General features: G+C 45.6%; 2 protein-coding genes and 1 long non-coding RNA gene across 5 annotated transcripts in view; all 3 read left to right on the forward strand.

Moving 5' to 3' along the window:
- Positions 1-221: 221 nt before the first annotated feature.
- fxyd6 (FXYD domain containing ion transport regulator 6) lies at positions 222-8368 on the forward strand. The gene is made up of 8 exons (XM_084674504.1): positions 222-518; positions 4627-4680; positions 4851-4874; positions 5689-5721; positions 6018-6092; positions 6177-6213; positions 6334-6383; positions 6905-8368. Exons 2-8 carry the CDS (start codon positions 4632-4634, stop codon positions 6940-6942), a joined length of 306 nt encoding a protein of 101 aa, XP_084530630.1. The 5' UTR covers positions 222-518; positions 4627-4631; the 3' UTR covers positions 6943-8368.
- A 1136-nt stretch (positions 8369-9504) lies between these two features.
- Positions 9505-11774, forward strand: LOC146257248 (uncharacterized). Its single transcript, XR_014729979.1, has 4 exons — positions 9505-9570; positions 10908-10944; positions 11354-11395; positions 11699-11774. It is a non-coding gene; the product is annotated as an uncharacterized LOC146257248 (long non-coding RNA).
- Positions 11775-17802: 6028 nt separating this feature from the next.
- dscaml1 (Down syndrome cell adhesion molecule like 1) overlaps positions 17803-20618 on the forward strand; it is a 68523-nt gene continuing 65707 nt past the window's right edge. The window contains exon 1 of one of the 3 annotated variants that reach the window (XM_084674084.1): positions 17803-17860. In XM_084674084.1, coding sequence (XP_084530210.1) covers positions 17818-17860 — 43 coding nt within the window. In that variant the 5' untranslated portion in view covers positions 17803-17817. The remainder of the gene's footprint in view (positions 17861-20618) is intronic. The other 2 variants (XM_084674085.1, XM_084674083.1) reach the window with 2 other exon arrangements.

Here is a 20618-nt window from a genome sequence, read left to right on the forward strand (position 1 = left end):
AGGGAGGAAGGGAGGGAGGGAGAGAGAGAGAGAGAGAGAGAGAGAGAGAGAGAGAGAGAGAGAGAGAGAGAGAGAGAGAGAGAGAGAGAGAGAGAGAGAGAGAGAGAGAGAGAGAGAGAGAGAGCCTGGGGACCGGGTGGAGACGCGCGCGTAAAGCAGGAGATTATGGATAAATAGACGCGCCTCCTATTGCATCTTAGGTCAGCGTGTGTGTGTGTGTAGCGGGGAGAGCGGAAGCAACAGAATCTTTCTAAATAGATAAAGTGATAAGGCACAAAACAAGGGATCAATTGAAGGACTTAATACATATTTTTAGTTTAGTTTAAGTGTTGACTCGTTTTAAAATAATATAGACCCTGGCCATATACTGTCATTCTTCCACGGCCACCCCTTGATCTCTTTGGATCGACTGAGCAGGAGGAAGTCACAGATGTTAGACGTTTTTGACAAAGAAGCTTGCTGATCCGTCGTCATATTCTGTATTTCAAGACTGTTTGCCAGCGAGGGAATACCGGGAGGTAAGACGGTATCCTACATCACGTTTCCGTTTGATTTCTAGAGGGCGTGTACGTGACTTGTGTGCTGTTGAAAAAAACAAAAACATTTTGAGTCTTTAACAAAAAGAACGAAGACAGACAAAAGGGACAGGCTTGTGGAAACGAATACAATGCATCTTTCATTTTAAATATTTGCATTATATCATTTATTTGAAATTAGATATGCATGCGCTTTCTGAAGTAGGCCAATGTCTCAACAAACTTTAATTTTATTTCAACAAAAGGTCAAATAATGTATTGAATATGATAAATCCTTAATATGTTATCCTTAACACAGCGGATTATAGCCAGTCGAAGGAGTTCCTAATATGAATTGTTTAAAATGAAATGATAATGTATACACCATAAATTGCGTTTTACAGTTAATACATGTACATTACAATTATTTAAACGTTCAAGAACCGTGTTCTTCTGCAAACATGGCCCATGTATCGTCTAACTGTAATGGTTGTCTGGTGATACCCTCTCACGAGGGTGTGTCCCTTGTCTGTGAGAAGTCTGCCACAGCAACGAACAATAATGGCCATAAGTATCACGCTACAAAGGTTGTATGGGAGTCTTATATAAATTATTCGCCACCGAATGTCCCCTCAGGTAATTGTTAAATGAAACCATGATTCTTATACAAAAATACAAAGATCGCTCTCTTTTTCACAAAGACGAGTGATGTCATTGTTCTCGTAGTCTTTGTATTTCTTGAAGGCTTGTATATGTAAGCCATACTGCCTGAGAAGTCATTTGTTCAATATTGACATTCAGACGAGCTTTTCTACAACCCGAGCGTAGTCTTAGTAGGACAATCCACAGGTTGGGTCGGATCCTCGGCGTGCATTCACAGTGGGGGAAAATGTATCTTATTTCTACAGTAATACTTCAATAATCAATTAACGTACATGCGATAAGGACACGTAGCCTATGACGTTATATTAAAGACACGTATGACGATGCAGAATAAGCATATTAATATCGTTGCTTTCTATTTTCTGCTAGAGGAGTTAACAATTAGTTAACAAATCGAGTTGGACAGGTAATAATGTTTCCACCCGCCTCTCCGCTCATCACGACTATGTTTCTAATAGTGGTTTAACGTTGATAGCATCTTAGACCATTTCCCGCCGCTCGAAAGCGCAGTGGTTCGGATCCTCGGGTTGCGGTCACCTGACAGCAGTTGTTGCCATGGCAATACATCAGTACCATAGCAAGACGCACGTATAAGGAGGAGGGCATCTCAGAATGAGTTGTTTTCATGGTGATTTGGGTATAATCTAGAAGGTAGCAAAATAATTTAGCCGAAGGACGTTGCATTAAAATACTCCATGTGGTGTCCTGTTTTGTGATCCAGTTATTCTGTCATATAGCTTACTCATTTAATTACAAACGCCCTGTACATTTGGCATCCCTGATGACAAGAACTATGCAGAGGCTGTAATGTGTTTAGTCTAGAGAACCTATGCTGTACAGGATTTGCGTTGCGTACTGAATACAATGTTGTCATATATTAACAGATATAGGTATATGTTATCCACTCCTTTGATAATACCTGAAAAGCAGAGAGCATAAGTGACTCTACAAATCCACATGTGTAGGCTACATGTAATATAATACCTGTGTGATGTGCACACCTGCACACCTGCACACACCTGCACACACACACACACGTGCTTGGGGATCAAGGGGCAGCTGTATTCTGCATTCATCAGAGTCTCTCCACCCCTGAACAGCATCATTATTAGAAGATCTTAAATTAAAAGCGTATATTTATGTTTCAATGAGAGAGAGCAATCTGAAAGAGAGACAGCGAGAGAGGGGAGAAACAGAGAGAGAATAAATGAATGGATGGATGAGACAAGACTGATTTCTCGTTCTTCAATTGCAAAACAACACCCAAAATATCTCACTGCTCTAGTTGGATCACACACACACACCCCAACACACGCACACACACTGAAGGGAAAATCATCTCAGGTTTCTTCGCACTGCATTATCTATGACGGATCATGCAAACATGGGCCCATTGTATCAGGATAAACACACACACCATGTTCACAAGAGAAGGGTGTGGGCGCTCAAGTGTGTGATGATACAAAACCCCAACACCCAGGAGCAAGGCTGACACACACATACGCACCCCTGGAATGCTTTTTTGTTCCTATGCTTTCTTTTCCTTCTTGTCTATCTTGTCTGCATCCATAATTCATGATTCATCTCACGTTCTGGAGTCAGGGCTTCTCTCCAGGGGATACAGAGGTAACAGAGGGGTCAAGGACAGAGGCAGAGGCAGAGGCAGAGGCAGAGGCAGAGGCAGAGGCAGAGGCAGAGGCAGAGGCAGAGGCAGAGGCAGAGGCAGAGGCAGAGGCAGAGACAGAGGCAGAGGCAGGGGCAGAGACAGGGACAGGGACAGGGACAGGGACAGGGACAGGGACAGGGACAGGGACAGGGACAGGGACAGGGACAGGGACAGGGACAGGGACAGGGACAGGGACAGGGACAGGGACAGGGACAGGGGCAGGGGCAGGGGCAAAGGCAGAGAGAGGCCCACTCTAACAGGTGCAGACTGTTCCTGCGGGTGGATTTAAAGATATTGATCATGTGATTGATCTGTGTGTTCGCTGTGCTCCAAGGGTGTAGTGGTGTGTCTGGGCTCAGCCAGTCACTCAGCACTTTCACACTTTATGTTCAGATGAGGTCAGAGACAGCCTTCATCTGGCCTCCTAAATCAAGCCTTATTCTAGCCCCCCCCCCCCCCAACACACACACACACACTCACTCCCCACAAACCTGCCTAAATATCACATTGAGAATAGTGTTTAGATGTGACGTTGGCCAGTCCCATCTACGTTATCTCGTATTATTTTGGTTCACTAATAGCTTAGTAAGTTTACCTCAGCAAGGTTGAAAGCCTGAAATGATATTGGCTGCGTTTCCTTGTTGTTGTCTACAAGGAACAGCCAAGGTTATTCCAAAAACCAAACATTCTTGTATGCATTGTGGTGTATCTGCTTTCATTGTGTTTAGAGAACTGGTTAAATGACTTCTTCATTCTGTCTCTTTCAATAAGAAAAAATAGAAACCTGTGTGTGCTTTTGTGTGTGTGCACCACTGCTTCATTTTAGAAAAGTAGGCCAGGTCCGTCATGTGTGCTGATTGGGATTTTCACCACAATCCTACACTCTAGAACACTGGAGGAGACAGTAACACTCTAGAACACTGGAGGAGACAGTAACACTCTAGAACACTGGAGGAGACAGTAACACTCTAGAACACTGGAGGAGACAGTAACACTCTAGAACACTGGAGGAGACAGTAACACTCTAGAACACTGGAGGAGACAGTAACACTCTAGAACACTGGAGGAGACAGTAACACTCTAGAACACTGGAGGAGACAGTAACACTAGAACACTGGAGGAGACAGTAACACTCTAGAACACTGGAGGAGACAGTAACACTCTAGAACACTGGAGGAGACAGTAACACTCTAGAACACTGGAGGAGACAGTAACACTCTAGAACACTGGAGGAGACAGTAACACTCTAGAACACTGGAGGAGACAGTAACACTCTAGAACACTGGAGGAGACAGTAACACTCTAGAACACTGGAGGAGACAGTAACACTAGAACACTGGAGGAGACAGTAACACTCTAGAACACTGGAGGAGACAGTAACACTCTAGAACACTGGAGGAGACAGTAACACTCTAGAACACTGGAGGAGACAGTAACACTAGAACACTGGAGGAGACAGTAACACTCTAGAACACTGGAGGAGACAGTAACACTCTAGAACACTGGAGGAGACAGTAACACTAGAACACTGGAGGAGACAGTAACACTCTAGAACACTGGAGGGGGAGATGGCAACAGTCCTACAGTCTAGAACACACATGCATGTCTGGGTTATTTAAGCCAAGGTGTGCCAAACAGATAGCTCTCACTAATACTGATGTCTGTCATTGTTTGTCTTCCCCCCCCCCCTCTCTCTCTCTCTCTCTCTCTCTCTCTCTCTCTCTCTCTCTCCCTCTCTTTCTCTCTTCCTCTCTCCTTCACTCCCTCTCTATATTTCTGCAGTTACCATGGAAACTATTCTGTTCTTCCTTTTTTCGCTCCTGGTTTGTGTGGCTGGTTAGTGCCCTCTCACATCAAACCCCACACAACCATTCACTCACACCCACCTCAGTGTATCCACCTCAATATTCCCCACAGTTTATTTAAGGAATGCTATCTCTTTACTAGTTATATCTGTCTCTTTTGATCTCCCTCTGTATCTTCCTCCCACCCGGTCTCTCTCACAGCGGAGTCAGACCCCAGTGTACAAGGTGAGTAGCCCATGACCATGCTAAGTACATCTGGCAGGTTTCCCTTCAGTGGGACTAGCTGATGAGCAGACTGGATGACCACAGATAGACACTGCAGACCTCCTCATGGGATTGACATCCAGGGATTATCAGTGTCAGAGGTGTTCAGATCAGTACCACCACTGCATAGAATAACAGCGAGACAGGGATTAGACCGGGAATAGACACGGATTGGGTTCACCTTGTCTCTACCATCCACGATTCAGGTCAGGTCAGGTCAGGCATTGATAAAGTTGTATTGATATAGATTTTTTTGTAATCACCTACTGATAGACATTAGCCTGACATTGTCATACTCATAATTCTAGTCAGAATATGAGTCTCTCCGTTGGGCTGTGACTATGGGGCGTGTTTCAACCGAACTCGTAAAACAAATGCCTCTTCGCTCAATTGGATAGACCTACAACCAATCAGAGCAACGTAATATGTTGTTTGTTGAAAAACGAATTCAACCAAAGGGCTCTTTTGTGACGTTGTTGATTACGTTACTGTTGATCATCTGTCCATCATCGTATAAAGCCAGCCCTGGCAATTTCATTGGTCCGCCCAGATGTTGGTTTTATATAGTTGTTCCCAATACGAGACCCTCCAGACCCAACTTCCCGACCAATTTTTTTGTGGGCAGGATGAAGTTGGAATGGCAGCCAGGCTAGATAGACATAGTCTACTGTATATCTCTTGATGTGATTATGGGGAAGGTTTGTGTTAGTGTGTATAGATAAGGGTGGGAAACACCACAGCAGGGTTCTGATTGTCTTGGATTCTGTGTTTGTAGATAAGGAGAAAGAGCTGGATCCATTCACCTATGGTAAGTAGGTGTCACAGTCATTCAGGAGTCTGTTGGAACCTAACCCATGAAGTACTCAGCTGATTTCCTTTTCTTTTTCATTTCTTCCTCTATATCTTTCTCCTCTTTCCATTTCTTTTTCTATCTCACTCTCTCTCTCTCTCTCTCTCTCTCTCTCTCTCTCTCTCTCTCCCTCTCTCTCTCTCTCTCTCTCTCTCTGCTCTCTCTTTTTCTTACTCTTCCCCTGTCATCTCTCTCGCATCACTGTTATATTTTCTCTCTCTCCTTCTTCCTCTCTCTTTCTTTCCCTACTCCAGATTATGAGAGCCTCAGGATTGGAGGACTGGTGTTTGCAGTGGTGCTCTTTGCTCTGGGCATCCTCCTCATTCTTAGTAAGTGTGTGGGTGTGTGTGTGGTGTGTCCTTAAGTGGTTCAAAATGATATCTTGTTCATGATTGGTCGTTGATGATCTCCAGGTCGAAGATGTCGTTGCAGCATCAACCAGAAACCAAGGTAATGGAGGGACTCTTTCTGATCAGCTGTCCTTAATGTTGTTGTGCTGTTTACTTCCTGTGGGTGGGGCTTTGTTCTGCTCATGTGTGGTTACCATGACACCTGTTTGTTGTATTGCAGGGCCCCTGGCGATGAGGAGGCACAGGCAGAGAACCTGATCATCACCAAGGGTAAGAGGAACCCCCCTGAGAGACATGGAGGGGGGGTGGAGGGAAAAGGGGGAGAGAGAGTTTTGGATGGAAAAGAGAGAGAGAGAGACGGGTGAGGAGAGAGAGAAAAAGAGAGGGGAGAAGAAGGAGAAATGGAAAAGGAAGGGTTGAGTGGGGAGAGGAGGGAGAAAGAGATAGGTAAAGAGGGAGAGAGAAGGTGAGGTGGGTTAGAAGGGAAAGACAGACTATATGCGGGTGCTGTCGAGTGTGCGCGTGTGTGTGTGTGTTTGACAGAGAGGGTTAAAAGCTGTGAACGTAACAACACTTACTAACTGACACCACAGTGAGCAGTAACTTAAGACTCCCTCCTCCTTTGTCTCTCAACCACCCATTTCTAACACCTCCTTCCACCGACATTGTCTTACCTTACCTCTCCTCCTCTCTCCTCTCCTCTTCTCCCCTCCCCTTCTCCTGTCCTCTCCTCTCTGTCCTCCTCACTTCTCCTCTCCACTCCTCCCCCTTTCCCTCCTCCTTTCCTACAGCTTCAGCAACCACAGAGACCCCCAAAGAGGAGAACTGAAGACTTCACGCCTGACCTTTGACCCCTGAACCCAACCCCTGCCCCCTAAAAAAAACACGTCGGCTTTTGAATCACTGCCTGCTTACCCTACCCACGCTAACCACACCACACACATACACACCTGGCACACCACACACACACATACACACACATACACACCACATAACACACACATTGAAAGATGGGTAACATGATGTAGGATACGATGGTGATGATGATGAATGTAACTACTGGAAAGGCAGGAGAGAGAGATGGTAAAGAAGGAAGGAGGGGTGGAGGAGAGGAGGGATAGAGGAGGAATGGAGAAACTGTGTACATACACCTGTAGTCTGTTGTGTGCAATGTGACTGTGCCAGTGTCCCAGTACTCCTGTCTGTACTCTGTTACCGTGCCTTTTTGCAACACTCTTTTGCGACAACAGCTTGTTGTCTTAGCCTACACCACCCTCTGCTGATTGTGTCAATATCCTAGTTCTCCAGAGAACCGCCAATGGTGTCAATGTTATTTGTATTTAGAATACCTTGTGTTTCTGTTGTCTTTCGGTTCTGGAGGTTAGCTGGTGTTTTGTTTGCAAGTTGTTGTTCTTGTTATTGTCACAGTCAGTCTTGTAACTCTTTGTCTATATATTGTTCCCACCTGCAGATTATAAAAAGTAGACTTGCATATAAATATACAGTATATATAAGCACACATATTCTTAGCCTGCATACATAAACAGTAAATAAAGTATATATAGAGAGTAATTATATATATTATTTAGGACAATGTCGGTGTGGGTTATGAGTGTGTGTGTGTGTGTTTTAGATGTTTGACTTTATGTAAGAGATAGGGGTAGGAAAATAAGGATTGTGTGTGTGTGTGTGAGTGAGATGGTGTTACACCTTATACATGACTATCAGACTACCAGCCAGCCTGGCTAATCAGAGGAAGGTGGAGCAAGGTTTTGTGAGGTCATCCACTGTGCACTGCCAGGCCAGCTCCCATTAGCTGTACTGTATCACTACCTTCTAATCCTGCTCTCTCACTGGCTATTCCGGAGGCTCTGCCTTCTAAAGCAGACTGTGATTGGAGGATTCGCCACATACTCGTGCCACAAACCTATATTTGCTTATTATGTTCTTAAGGTTTAGGTAGCCTGTTGTGTAATAAATTTAACGGACAATAGCATCTCACAGGTTTCCATGACTCAACAATGTAGTTGATGGAAGAATGTGTGTGTAAAAGCGTGTGCGTGCGCACAAGATTTGCAATTCACATTCACATGCATAGCAGGGTCATGATAATGGGAGTGAACATGTATATCCACCTGTATCTAAAGTGCAATGAAGACTCAGCTTCCTGAACAACTAGCTACTCTGGTCAACCAGTGCACAAGGCTGTTTACTGTAGCTGCATTTTGTGCTTTTCACACTGTAAATAAAATGTCCAACACCAGTTTTCTGTTGTGCTCGCTGTTTGTTCACTTTGTGGTACTGATGGAAAATACGGAATTGATTCATCCATCTTTGAAACACACAGAGAAAAAAAGAGACAGAAAAATCCATTCTGCCCTCACTCTCAGTAGTGATCAAGGCCGATTGTCTTCCATCATCCTTCCATCTTCGATAACCTTGACCAGAGAGTATTAAGTGTACTGAGAGAGTTTGTATACAGGTACAGCAACTTGACCTAGGAACAACTGTCTTACAACATGTTTGTGTTCTCTCCTGACACTACCTACCCACAAACACACACTGACACACACCACCCACACTGCATCACAGATAACTGGCTGAGTATCAGAACAGCATCCAGACTCGGTCCGTCAACATAAACACGAAAGACACAGAAAGTATCGCTCAAGATCTTAGGATCCATCAGCAGAACCAGGAATCTTACAAATATGGACCAGCAGTGACTTTGTAAGCCCGAATTTTTAAGATCCTCCCTCACCAAGACCCCCAAATGCCCCCCCACATTCCTGCCCACCGCCCCAGCCCCCGGGCCCCCGGGCCCCTGGACCCCATCCTTATCCCCCATCCCCGCCAACCCCAACCCTCCAACACCTGGGCACAGCCACAGGTCCTCCACCCCTCCTCCATCTACACAGTTACCCCATGTGGTGACCTGCAGGTCCTAGGCCCCAGGTGGGTGACAAGATGGCCTCTTAACGTACTGGTAAGCCTGGAACGTTCTCATCTGGACCGCAGGTTCCAAAGGTTGCTCTTCTGTGTTTTTTATAGGTGCCGAAGGGCAGAGTTTATGGAGCTGTAAATATGTGGATGAATGGTTACTGATACATGGAAGAAAAGGGTGTGTGTGTTTGTCTGTGTGTGCGTGTGTCTGTGTGTGTCTGTGTGTCTATTTTTAGGTGTGTGTATGTGTGCGTGTTTGTGTGTGGATGTGTTTGTAGAAGTGTGTGTATATTTTTTGGTGTGTCTGTATGTGGGCGTGTGTTTGTGTGTTTGTAAATGTTTGTGTGTTTGTAAATGTGTGTGTGTTTGTGGATGCGTGTGTGTGCGCGTGTGTGTGTGTGGGGGGGGGTCTGGAGGCTGCACCTAGCTACTCACACACACGCACACACTCACTCACACACACCAGAGCGGGTCTGACAGCAGCAAGAGGAGTACTCCAGAGAGCGCACCACAGGTGAGACACAACTACTGTCTTTAAGCTAGGGAGAATACACACGACCTCTCATCACATTAGATATGGATTAACTCCTGTGGTGTACTGTGCTGTGGTCTCGACGTCGTTATAGTTGTCCATGGACTAGTGTCTGTGTTCTGCTGTGGTGTCTGTGCTCTGCTGTGGTGTCTGTGCTCTGCTGTGGTGTGTGTGCTGTGATAAGTGACCGTGCTGGTGTCTGTACTGAGAAGTGTGGGAAATACATCCCCTGTAGACGTGTTTGGTTTTGGGAAACCGACTTCCAAGGTTGCATCGTCGAGCCCACTATCTGTTGCATTCAAATGATGCCCTCAGACTGGTAACACTGTAGAGTCAGTGGGTGTACGTGCTGGCAAAGTGTTATCTTGGGGAATGTGTTGGCCCACATCCTCTTCCCTTGGGGCTCCTGGAGACCTGGAGTCTGATCCAGGGAGGCCTAAGAGCTTCAGGTTGAGTGCTTTGTTCAGGGCGCAGTCTTCAGGAGACGCAGTTGACTTTTTTGTCCTCCACACAGTCCAAACCGACAGACAGACCGTTATATAGATATGGGGAGCCCCACAGCCCTGAGCAGGGTTCTGTCTGTTACCTACAGAGGGGTCTTCTATTGTGACATATGGTTCCATAGGGCAGCCTTGTAGTTACCGGCTCATGCTGGTTTCAAGGTCAATGTTTAGATCTGCCTTTCAGAGAATGAATGACCCCACCTTCTCACCTTCTGAGCTCCTGTGCAGTCACAGGTGGAAAATGACCACCCAAAGACACATTAGCAAACATGTGTGGAGCCCTGAAGCCAGGCGGAGACACTTTAACCACATATTCTGACACCCAGAAGGAAGTTAGCCATACAAAATGGAGTTTCAGTCTCAAAATCCATGTGAGTTAATGATTAAATCCAGCCGATTCAAATGAAAAGAGCAGAGGGCGCTGTGACTCTCTGGAGGTATAGAGAGATAAAGAGACACACACACAAAGAGAGAGAGAGAGAGAGAGAGAGAGAGAGAGAGAGAGAGAGAGAGAGAGAGAGAGAGAGAGAGAGAGAGAGAGAGAGAGACAGAGAGAGAGAGAGAGAGAGAGAGACAGAGAGAGAGAGAGAGAGAGAGAGAGAGAGAGAGAGCTGCACAACACAAATCTGAGGACTGCAATCCTACTAAAAAATGTTGCTATTGTGTGACTGGTTGAGTGTGTGCGCTGATTACCCAGTCAAACACTTTGTCACAAGATTGTCTCAAATAGACCATTCCCTGCTTCAGATCATTGACGCACAGATAAGATCTTGTCATGGGGTTGCCTCATTCTTCCTTCTCTGTCCTCACCAACAGAGGCACTGAGATCAAGACTGAACCAGCTGGAGAGCAGGTGAGTGGCACAGCTGAATCAGTGTATTGATGGCTGGAGGATTGAGATGGCTGTTTTTTGGTAGCGCTAGATGGCTGCTGTGACTAAACTGTGTGAGTTACAGTTGAGCTGGTTCAAAGCACCACTGTAGGTGCACCTGCTGGTCAGAAGGCAGTAGTGCATGTTTCTGTTACATGCTTTGTGTGTGTGTTTTGTGTGTGTGTGTGTATGTTTCTGTATGTGTGTGTATAAGCATAGGAGTGTGTGTGGTGTGTGTGGATGTGTATGAATATGTGTGTGCATGTATCTGTATGAGTGTGTGTATCTGTGTGTTTTATGTGTAATAAAGAGACTCTTATTGTGAGGTAATAATGATGATGACAGTTATGATGTTTGCTGTTGCTGACTAGGTTCTCATTCCTCTTTTCAGCTCCTAAGATGGACAAGGACTTTGACGCAGACTTTGTCTACGGTGAGGGACCCATGCACAGACAGTCCACTGTCACATACCTAACTACATGACTGTCTGAGCAACACAGCCATCAGTGAGACAAGCACAGATAGAGATAGACAATGAAACTGCAAGTGAGTAAGAGAGGGATAGAGACAAAAAAGGGAGAGGGGAAGTGGAGAAAGAGAGAAAGAGAGAGTGACAAAGACAGAGGGAGAGTAAGACAGAAAGGGAGAGAGACCAAAGTGAAAAACAAAGTTATAAAGAGCTAGGATAGGGTGGGTGCCATGGGAGACAGTGTGTTGAGTGTGTCCTGTGTTTTAGACTACTACACCCTGAGGGTCGGAGGGTTGACCTTCGCTGGGGTCATCGTGTTCCTCTCAGTTATCCTGCTGGCCGGTGAGGTTTTGGCAATGCTGAGTGTGTGTCTGTGTGTGAGAGAGAGTGTGTGTGCATTCTGAATGTGTGAGTATACACACCCATGTTTTTGTGTACCTGTGTGTGTGTGCAGAGCCGGCCCAAGGCATAAGCGAACTAAGCGGCTGCTTAAGGCCCCCGTGGCCACCAGAGGGCCCCCAAGAGCACATTAAGTAACAGCTTAATATAACAATAATATCATACAGCGTCACCGAGGGGTCCCCAAATCAAATCTGCTTAAGGTCCCCATAAAGGCTTGGGCCGTCCCTGTGTGTGTGTGTGTGTGTGTGTGTCTGTGTGTGTGTCTGTACATGTGTGTATATTTAGCACCACTATGGTATTTATTTGACTTGACAAATTAAAGGATGGTTTGAGTTGCAAAAAAGTGTTGATCAAAACGTCAGTGATCACTGACCGTCCTCTTCTTCTCTCAGGAAACAAGATCCGCCGTTGTGGGAAACCCAAGGTGAGGTTTCTGCTCCAGCACCATTAGAACAGTGGAGTTGGGGTGACCTCTGGTGGCCAATATGGAGTACAGCATGAACAGAGACAGACAGGCTTACAGATCTTTTAAATGAGGACAATTACAATTCAGGGCTAACTCTGGAAGGGTCAACTCTGGATTTAAGAGATTGTTTGTTGTAGGACAATTATGTAACAATATTCACTGAATAATGTTGACTGATGTTACAGAATGAGAACATTGTTCCCAAGAAGACTTTCTGTTACTGTGGCCATACAGTTAGAATGATATATAATGACAAAATGTTTTCTGGATTTGGAAAACATGTTTATATTTGTTTCCTTCTGTTCAAATGTGTGCGTGTGTTTGCTCTGTGCATTGCAGAAAAGAAACGTTGATGAGGAGAACTGAGCAGCAACAGCCAGACTGGCCTGACATCTGAATTCAGATGTTGTTGTTACAGCACGTGTGTTAGCCTTAAGGCATTCCCTTTGTATTAATAAAGATCTGTCGAACCGTGTGTGTGTGTTTGGGTATGTGTGTGTCCTGTGTCGATTTGGTTGCAAATATCTATGAGCGTTGAATTCACACCTCTGTAAAGTTATTGCATTCAGATATTCAACTTCGGGGGTCAGATGGCTGAGCGGTTAGGGAGTCGGGCTTTTAATCAGAAGGTTGTTGGTTTGATTCCCGGCCATGCAATAATGACGTTGTGTCCTTGGGCAAGGTACTTCACCCTATTTGCCTGTACTTACTAAAAGTTGCTCTGGATAAGAGTGTCTGCTAAATGACTACATGTAAATGTACCTTAAATAACAAAGTAAACCAAAAAAGTTTTATGCAGGCCTAGTTTCATTGAATCAAATCAAATTACATTTTTAGAGGGCAATTTTTACATGCAATGTCAGAGAGAGCTTCAAAAATAAAAATTAGAAATTAGAAAATGGATGGTGAAACATGTCCAGAGTTCAAAATCAAGAGAGCCTCCGCATTGCATTAGTCTGTCATGAGCCTATCTGTGAATGCAGTCTGTGATATCAACACTAGGGGTCAGCATCAGACCAACGTCAAACCACTGTAGTCCAGAAGCAAGGGCATCTGTTAAACCTGTTAAAAACGTCCCCAATTCCGCGCTTACTTGAGTGGACAGATGTTTCGCTGACTCATATCCTCTCCTCCTTTCATCGTAGTTTTGTTACAGTAGGTCACCCCACTGGTTGCACACATGTAAACTTATGCTACGCGAGTCACAATAAGTTTTGTTGTAAATAAAACGCTACGCAGTTTTGCTTTAAAAACGACACAACAAAATCGCCAAGATCAGAAGTTTGGAGACAATCGGAGTGTGTTCTGTTTCCAGAGAAAGGTAGGTAGAGAGAAGACTGTTTACATCGTGAGACGGAGATGACAAAGCTCATTAATCACTCCGCCACCGGGCTGCGCATGACTAATTATCCTCGAGTAAATAAGTCGTTACATCAAGAGACAGGAGCTGTCAATGTAAACCAGGAAATGTCTCTCTCTCTCTCTCTCTCTCTCTCTCTCTCTCTCTCTCTCTCTCTCTCTCTCTCTCTCTTTCTCTCTCTCTCTTCCTCTTTCTCTCCATATTCCCCTTTGGATTGTAGAGTAATCTGAAAAGGTTTCATTATTCTAACGTCCTTGGTGGGAAATTACAAAATTGTGATCTCAGCCCAGCCTGTCAAAGTGTAGCCTCACTGGCCAAGCTTGGCCCATCAGTTTTTGCCCATCACAGCCTAGTCTAGCCTAGCCTAGCCTATTATTTCCCAGCACAACCACCTGCTTTGTCGTGCATGAGAGCTTCAAGAGGATAGCAGGTAAAGCTGTCAATCAAGTGGCTCTGATACCATCAGAGAGGCAGGTGCTTGTGTGTGCACTATAGAGGTAGACTGGCGTGAGGGGGTCGTTAGTAACACTCACTCACAGATAAGAAAGGCAACTAACTGTGTGTGTTTGTGTGTTGATGAGTGAGCTGGAACATGAGAGGACACGTTCAGCTTTGCTGAAAGCACACTTTCCATCTTGACCCTCTGTGCTCTGATCTATATCACTTTCCCACACCTCTCTCTCACACACATACATAGTAAGCAAACACACACACACACTGGAAAAACAGTAAATAAGGCACCCTTATGCCTTTGCGATTAAACCTTCATAACCTGAAGCTCTCAACTGACAAACGCACACACACGCACAAACAAAAACACGCAAACGCACACACACACACACACACATCAGAATCAGAAAGGGCTTTTAATCGCCATGAAAGTTTGCACAGACAAGGGCACACACACAGACATATACATATACACACACACAAACAAACACATATGATCTCAAACAAGCCCCGAGTTTCTGTTTGATTTGGCAGCCATGTTGGATCTAGTTACATTGCGTTTCTGCCTGGTGTGGCAGCCATGTTGGATCTGTATCTCTTTCGGTGTGATAACATTCCGTTTCCATGACGCTTGCAGAGCTGATAATAATTTGCAACATTCGTCATTCCTCTCTTTTCTACTTTCTTACCCCACTCGTCATCTCTCTCTCCTCCTCCCTTCTCCGTCTGCAGTCCTAGGCAGATCCTGTCGTTTCCACACGTAGGGAGGCAGGGAGAACAGGGAAGGGAGTGAGGGAAGCCAACCAGGAAAGAGAGAGAGGAAGGAGAGAAGGATAGAGAGAAATGGTAAGAAGAAAGGCTATAGGGAAATAAGGAAGGGCAAAAGGAGAGATGGAAATTAGGGAAAGGTTGCATAGGAAAACGCAAAGCAAGAAAGACTTTGCTTTATGTCTAGCATGGCTGCTTGGCCACAGTGGCGTGGGACATCTATGCTCTGAGAAAGGAGTAATAAGCAAGGTGCAGCCCCCCCCCCCCCCCCCGTCCTCTCTCCTCCCATCTTCTTGTTATCCTCTCTAGCTCATTTGAATAAATTATCACCCCCTGACATCTCGCTTGTGCACCCCTCTGTTCTCTCTCTCGCAGACACACACACACACACACACACAAAAACACACCAGTAAAGGATTTGCGTAGCCCAGTGGAGGCCCTGCCTGAAGCTAGCTATGCTTAACAGGCCCTTACCTTCAAATGTTGTTACAGCCCCTAGCTCTGACCTTGCAGCACAAGTTGTGTGTGTGTGTGTGTGTGTATTAATACCAGATACATTAGTGCTAATAGAATCCTAGTATGTAGTCCTGGCCCGAGGGGCTCACTGATTGTCATAGTAACAACGTTCACATTTACTCACCCCCATCCCTTTCTCTTTCTGTTCCTCTCCTCTCTGTCCCTCCCTCCCTTCACCCACTCCCATCTCTCACTCTTTCTTACTCCCTTCTCTCACAACTTCACTCTGTCTGCCACCCTGTTTTCCTCCCTAGCTCTCTCACCTTTTCACTCCCTCCCTCTCTCCCCCTAGGCTGTGTCTGTCAGAAGAGTATCATGTAGATGAGTCATGTGCTGTGTGGTGGATGGATGTTTCCCTGGCTCCTCTCCTCCTCCCTTCCTCTCTGCTCCAGCCTCTCCACTCCTCTCTTCTCCTCTCCCTTTCTCTTCTCCCTTTCTCCCCTCCTCCTCCCATCCTCTCCTCCCTTCCTTATCTCTCCCCTCTCTCCTCTAACTAACTAACTCACCTCACCTCTCCCACCCTCCTGTCCTCCCTCCCCCTCCCCCCTACCTCCCTGCTCCCCTCCTCCTCTCCTCCTCTCCTCTCCTGCTGGTCATTTGCCTGTCTTGTCAGATGTCGTGTGTATCTTAGGGTGAGTTACAGTCCAACCAGTCTGCCGCTGTCAGAACAGGTCACATCACTCCTGACGGGCTGGGGCAGGACCGGTATCATCGTCATGGCAACAGAGCTGGTATGTCACTCACAGGCCCAGCTGCAGGGTGCCTACAGTATGGAGCAGGAGAGATGTACTGTACGACGCTGGAACTGTGCTGACTCGGCACTCCACTGTGACGATCGCTAGAATTCTAGAAACAACTTTGTTTTAGTTCTAGAACTGTCGGTGTGACAAGCAGTAAATGCTGTCTCTACTGCTGGCGTGAATGATAGTGGAGAGGTAGAACGAGGATAGATAAGAGAGAGAGAGAGGGCAGGGAGAAGGAAGAGAAAGAGAGTGAGCAGATGAAAGGTAGAGAAAGGAGAGAGAGAGAGAAATGAAATGGTGACAAACAGGGGTGGATAGTGAGGCAAGGGGAAGAAAGGAGAGAGAAAAAGAGGAGTCTCCAAAAAGAAGTAAGAGGCAGGAGATGCAGATGGAGGAGAAATAAAGAGAAGCCACACAGAAATAATTTTGAAAGATAAGACAGAGACAGCCAAACCAGTGTACCTGTCCTGTGGGACATTTTCCTCAAACTCATGGGATTTAGGTCGTTTAGATAGGTTGGAATGACTGTAGTTGTTGTACAGGACTGTACAGGACTGTCCTAGCTGCAGACCACCACACTGAAAATAGACTGAGGCCTCACTGAGACCAACAATAGCGACGTTGATAGAGACACGCGCCTCTAGTGTCATCCCGTCGTCTGTCTGCCACGCAACGCTGCCGATGGCTACCGTTCCATCCGGGATTATTCAGAGTCTTTGAATTGTGACTGCGTGAGCGCGTGTGCCTGCGTGTGTGTGTGTGCCTGTTTGTGTGTGTGTGTGTGTTCTGTGAGAGGGGGCGTAAAAGATTGTGGTTGCGCACGTTCTCTAAGGACGCACTGAGCCGTGTGTGGCATCTCGTCTGTGCCAGAGAGAGAGAGAGAGAGAGAGAGAGGGGAGGGGGGGGAGAGAGAGAACGCATACACAGACGCATACACAGAAGAGATACAGGATTTTATTTAAAATGTTTAAATCGATATCTAACCCCCAAAGAAAAAAGTTGAATGCAAAAAATGGATAGCCATGTTAAATGGCTACATTTACGCAAAAACAAATCTACAGTTCAGACTGCTTCTTGTGCAAACTATTCCTCTGGATATGTGAGATACCGCTCTCGCCTTAAAATAATGTGCCCTGAACGGTTCTCTGGTCCACAGGTGCGTGCAACCACCGCTGAGAAGCAACTAACCGACTGCCTTCCATCCCCTTCAACGACCCCTCCCACTCCCACTGACGCCTCAGTTTTAGACCCATTAAAAAGAAAGAGAAAAATATTAAAACACGACACCCCCGTAAACTTACGTACCCCTCGAACCACGTTTACCGCGTTCCTCTAAACTCTTCTCCTCCCGTGGCCCGTGCGCCCTTCTGGACCGCATGCTTCTCCTCCGGTACACTTGCACACCTCTCCCGTCTCCGCGCGTCATTAGAATAGAAGGGGAGGGGCCCCGGCTGATGTTTGGATGACGGTTCTGGTTAGGGGAGGGTACGGGAGGCGGGACTAGCACCGTGCCCGTTGCTCTGCGCTGGAGAGTGAGGGACAAGGGCTGGAGAGATCGCCGCGCAGCGCCGTCACCGTCACTCCAGCACGGAGCTTCGCCTGGTCGAACGCTGCTGCGCCGCCGCCGTACTTCCCCCTGGACAGCACTACCTTCCCGAAGAATCAAACTGCTCTTTATGGCATGTGGCGGGTAACTCTGCTCCTCCTGTATGCTGTAAATAAAGGTACGTGGAGACAGTTGATCTTATCTATCTCTTTCCGTGTGCCATGTTGGAGTTGGAGGGGGTTCTGTACGTGTTCCAAATTCCACTAAGGAGGGTGAAATTAATTGGTCAAATATCAGAACTCTGAAATTTTGGAAATATATAAATATACAGACTATATATAAAAATTGTAAAGCCTGAAAAGCTAAAAGAGTAACTTTCTGGCAGATAAAATGCGTGTTCTGGATCCTGTGCCAGTCTCCATTTTACCCAGAGGCAATTAGCGAGGTTCCCATTCAGCCATGTCTTTCAGCGCAGATGCCTTGATAAGACGCTTCAAAAACATGAATACGATCAGTTTGAATGAATATCGAGGTGATTTGGAAAGAAGGAGAGAGGAGTTATTTTTTCGTCCGCATCTATCTGTACTGGCGCTTGTCTATGACAGTTAGGATGGGGGAGATAACACGATTTGCATTCTCATTATGAATATGTCGAGGTTTGATGAATATGGAAACGCGACAATAGCGGGGGGGTTGGGGTGGAGGGAGATTGTTATCTGCAGAGGGATGGTTTACTCCACAGAAGGCGCACATAAAGGATGTGTTAACTCTGGAAAGTAGCCTTCAGACGGACGGTCGAGTGTAAAATGTGTTGGCTGACTTTGACCTGTCCCACGACAGAAGGTGTTAGTGTGTGTGTGTTTATGTGCGTGCGCGTTTGTGGTTTAGATCTTTTGTGATAGCGCTTTATTTGACGCACAAAATCCGCTTGTTACATCCCTGAGGTTGATTAGTTGTGTGTGCAAGTGTGTGTGTGTGTGTGTGTGTGTGTGTGTGTGGAGTGTTACTGTGTGATTGTAGTACGTCTGTGTGGGGGTGTTAGTTTCTAGTTGTGGGTGTTTGTGTGTGTGTGTCACAGGGGTCAATACATTTTATAGAAGCTGTGAGCTGATTTTCTAGAACAACAAGCTGAAGTAAATCGTCGTGTAGTTGAAGCAGCCGCGTGATCGTCTGCAGACTCCGGTCTTATTATCGCTGGTGCAATTATTTCGCCACCATTTTCTGTGGCACCAGATTCTACATACTGATTGGGTTTTGCCATGAAAAAAACAACACCACTGCAGATCTAGACGATGACGAGCTTCCCTCTCTAGTTTACCGTTCAAAAAAGATTACTGTTTTAGTTTATTCAACTTGGATAACATCAAACTGTCCGATTTCTCATATAACTGGCCCAAAATTGATCAATGTTACTTTACATTTCGACAAATATCCATGAACCAGACTGTGCTTTGTAAAACACAGGTCCTTAAAGCAACACTGTTCCTCCTTATCAATGATGTTAGGAGAGCATTCACCTTTGACATAACATATTCTAATTCACGGTGGGCCTATATCCCGGTCAGAGCTCTCTGGTCCCCGGCCTCTGTGCTGCCGGTCCGGGTGCTTGGTGCTCCTGTCTCTCTGCCGCCATCGATGCTGACTTTTGTGCTGTTTTTGATATTTGTAAGTGGATAACAGGTTCTGTTTCAATTATGCACACTGCACATCGGCTTGTCCCGTGACTGAACAAGATGTACTGTGTGAGCGTGCGTGTTTGTGTGTTGATAGAGGGGGGTGGGGGGGGGGGGCAGTGGGGCGGAAAGAAAGCTGGAGATAGGGAAGAGGAGACGTAGATAACACCGAGGGAAACAAAACTTCAATTTGTCCATCATTTTTTTTTTTTTTTTCGTTCATTTGACATGAAGAATCAGTGGCGTATTTATTGACGTTTCGATTTGCGGTGTCTGTATTTGAATGACGGTTCCAAATAACCAATTTTCCTAATAGAAAAATTGCAAGCCAATTATCATACATGCATATAAATTAGGACTGCGCATTTTCCCTGCCTCGGCCGCGCCTCAACACCGTATCTCACTTTCAAATGATCTAACTAACCAGTGTGTTTGTGTTGGTTAAAAGTGTCACTTATACGTTATACTTCAATCAATCCCAGACATCCTGACATTTAGTAAAATATCTCGTTTGCCGTTGATTTGTAGGAGTACGCTGCACGGACATTTTGGATTGCTATTTTGAAGCTATTAGTTTGGGTGTGTGTCTCATGGTCATACAGAGCGCCTGCACCCCAAGGATTGGGAGGGGGGGGGGGGGGGGGGGGTTAGGGATGAAGGGAGGGGTATACTCATTCTTCTTTGTCATGATCTAGAGAGGGCAAGTCATTTTATGGATATGTGACAAGACAAAACTCCTCTGCGGAGGCCTCAGGTGTTGGGCCCATGCATGTGACAGCAATCTAATTACAATGTCAAATAAATTAAACTATTTTCACAAATGTGTTGACAGAAATGTTCATAATAAATAAATTACGTGTTAATAAATACACTGTACGCAGATGCAATTACCGTTATTTTTATTTCACGTATTTTGGAGTGAGGGTTTCCGTAATTATTTGATCAAGCCTTAATGACGACTGATTCTGGTTTTATCCTGTCAAGGACAGTATCACAAGGTATTTATTGAACCGATCACCAGATTTTTTGCATTTACTACGCTCAAATTATTAACATGTAGGCTATTTGATTTATAGATAAATACATATCTGCGCTGCGCTGCTGTTTAAAGTTGCATCAAGTTGCTTTAATTTTTAAGCCCTCTGTATTTTTACATAGGCCTATGAATTCAGCAAATGTCATTTTGTCTGTACGATTTGATATAAATAATAATTTTAAGGGTCGGCAGTGGTTAGTTTAGAATTATGGAGGCCTTAAATGGAT

This window comes from Hypomesus nipponensis, chromosome 15 (genome assembly GCF_054491055.1).
Source record: "Hypomesus nipponensis isolate SF chromosome 15, ASM5449105v1, whole genome shotgun sequence".
In the NCBI taxonomy this organism is placed as follows: Eukaryota; Metazoa; Chordata; class Actinopteri; order Osmeriformes; family Osmeridae; genus Hypomesus; species Hypomesus nipponensis.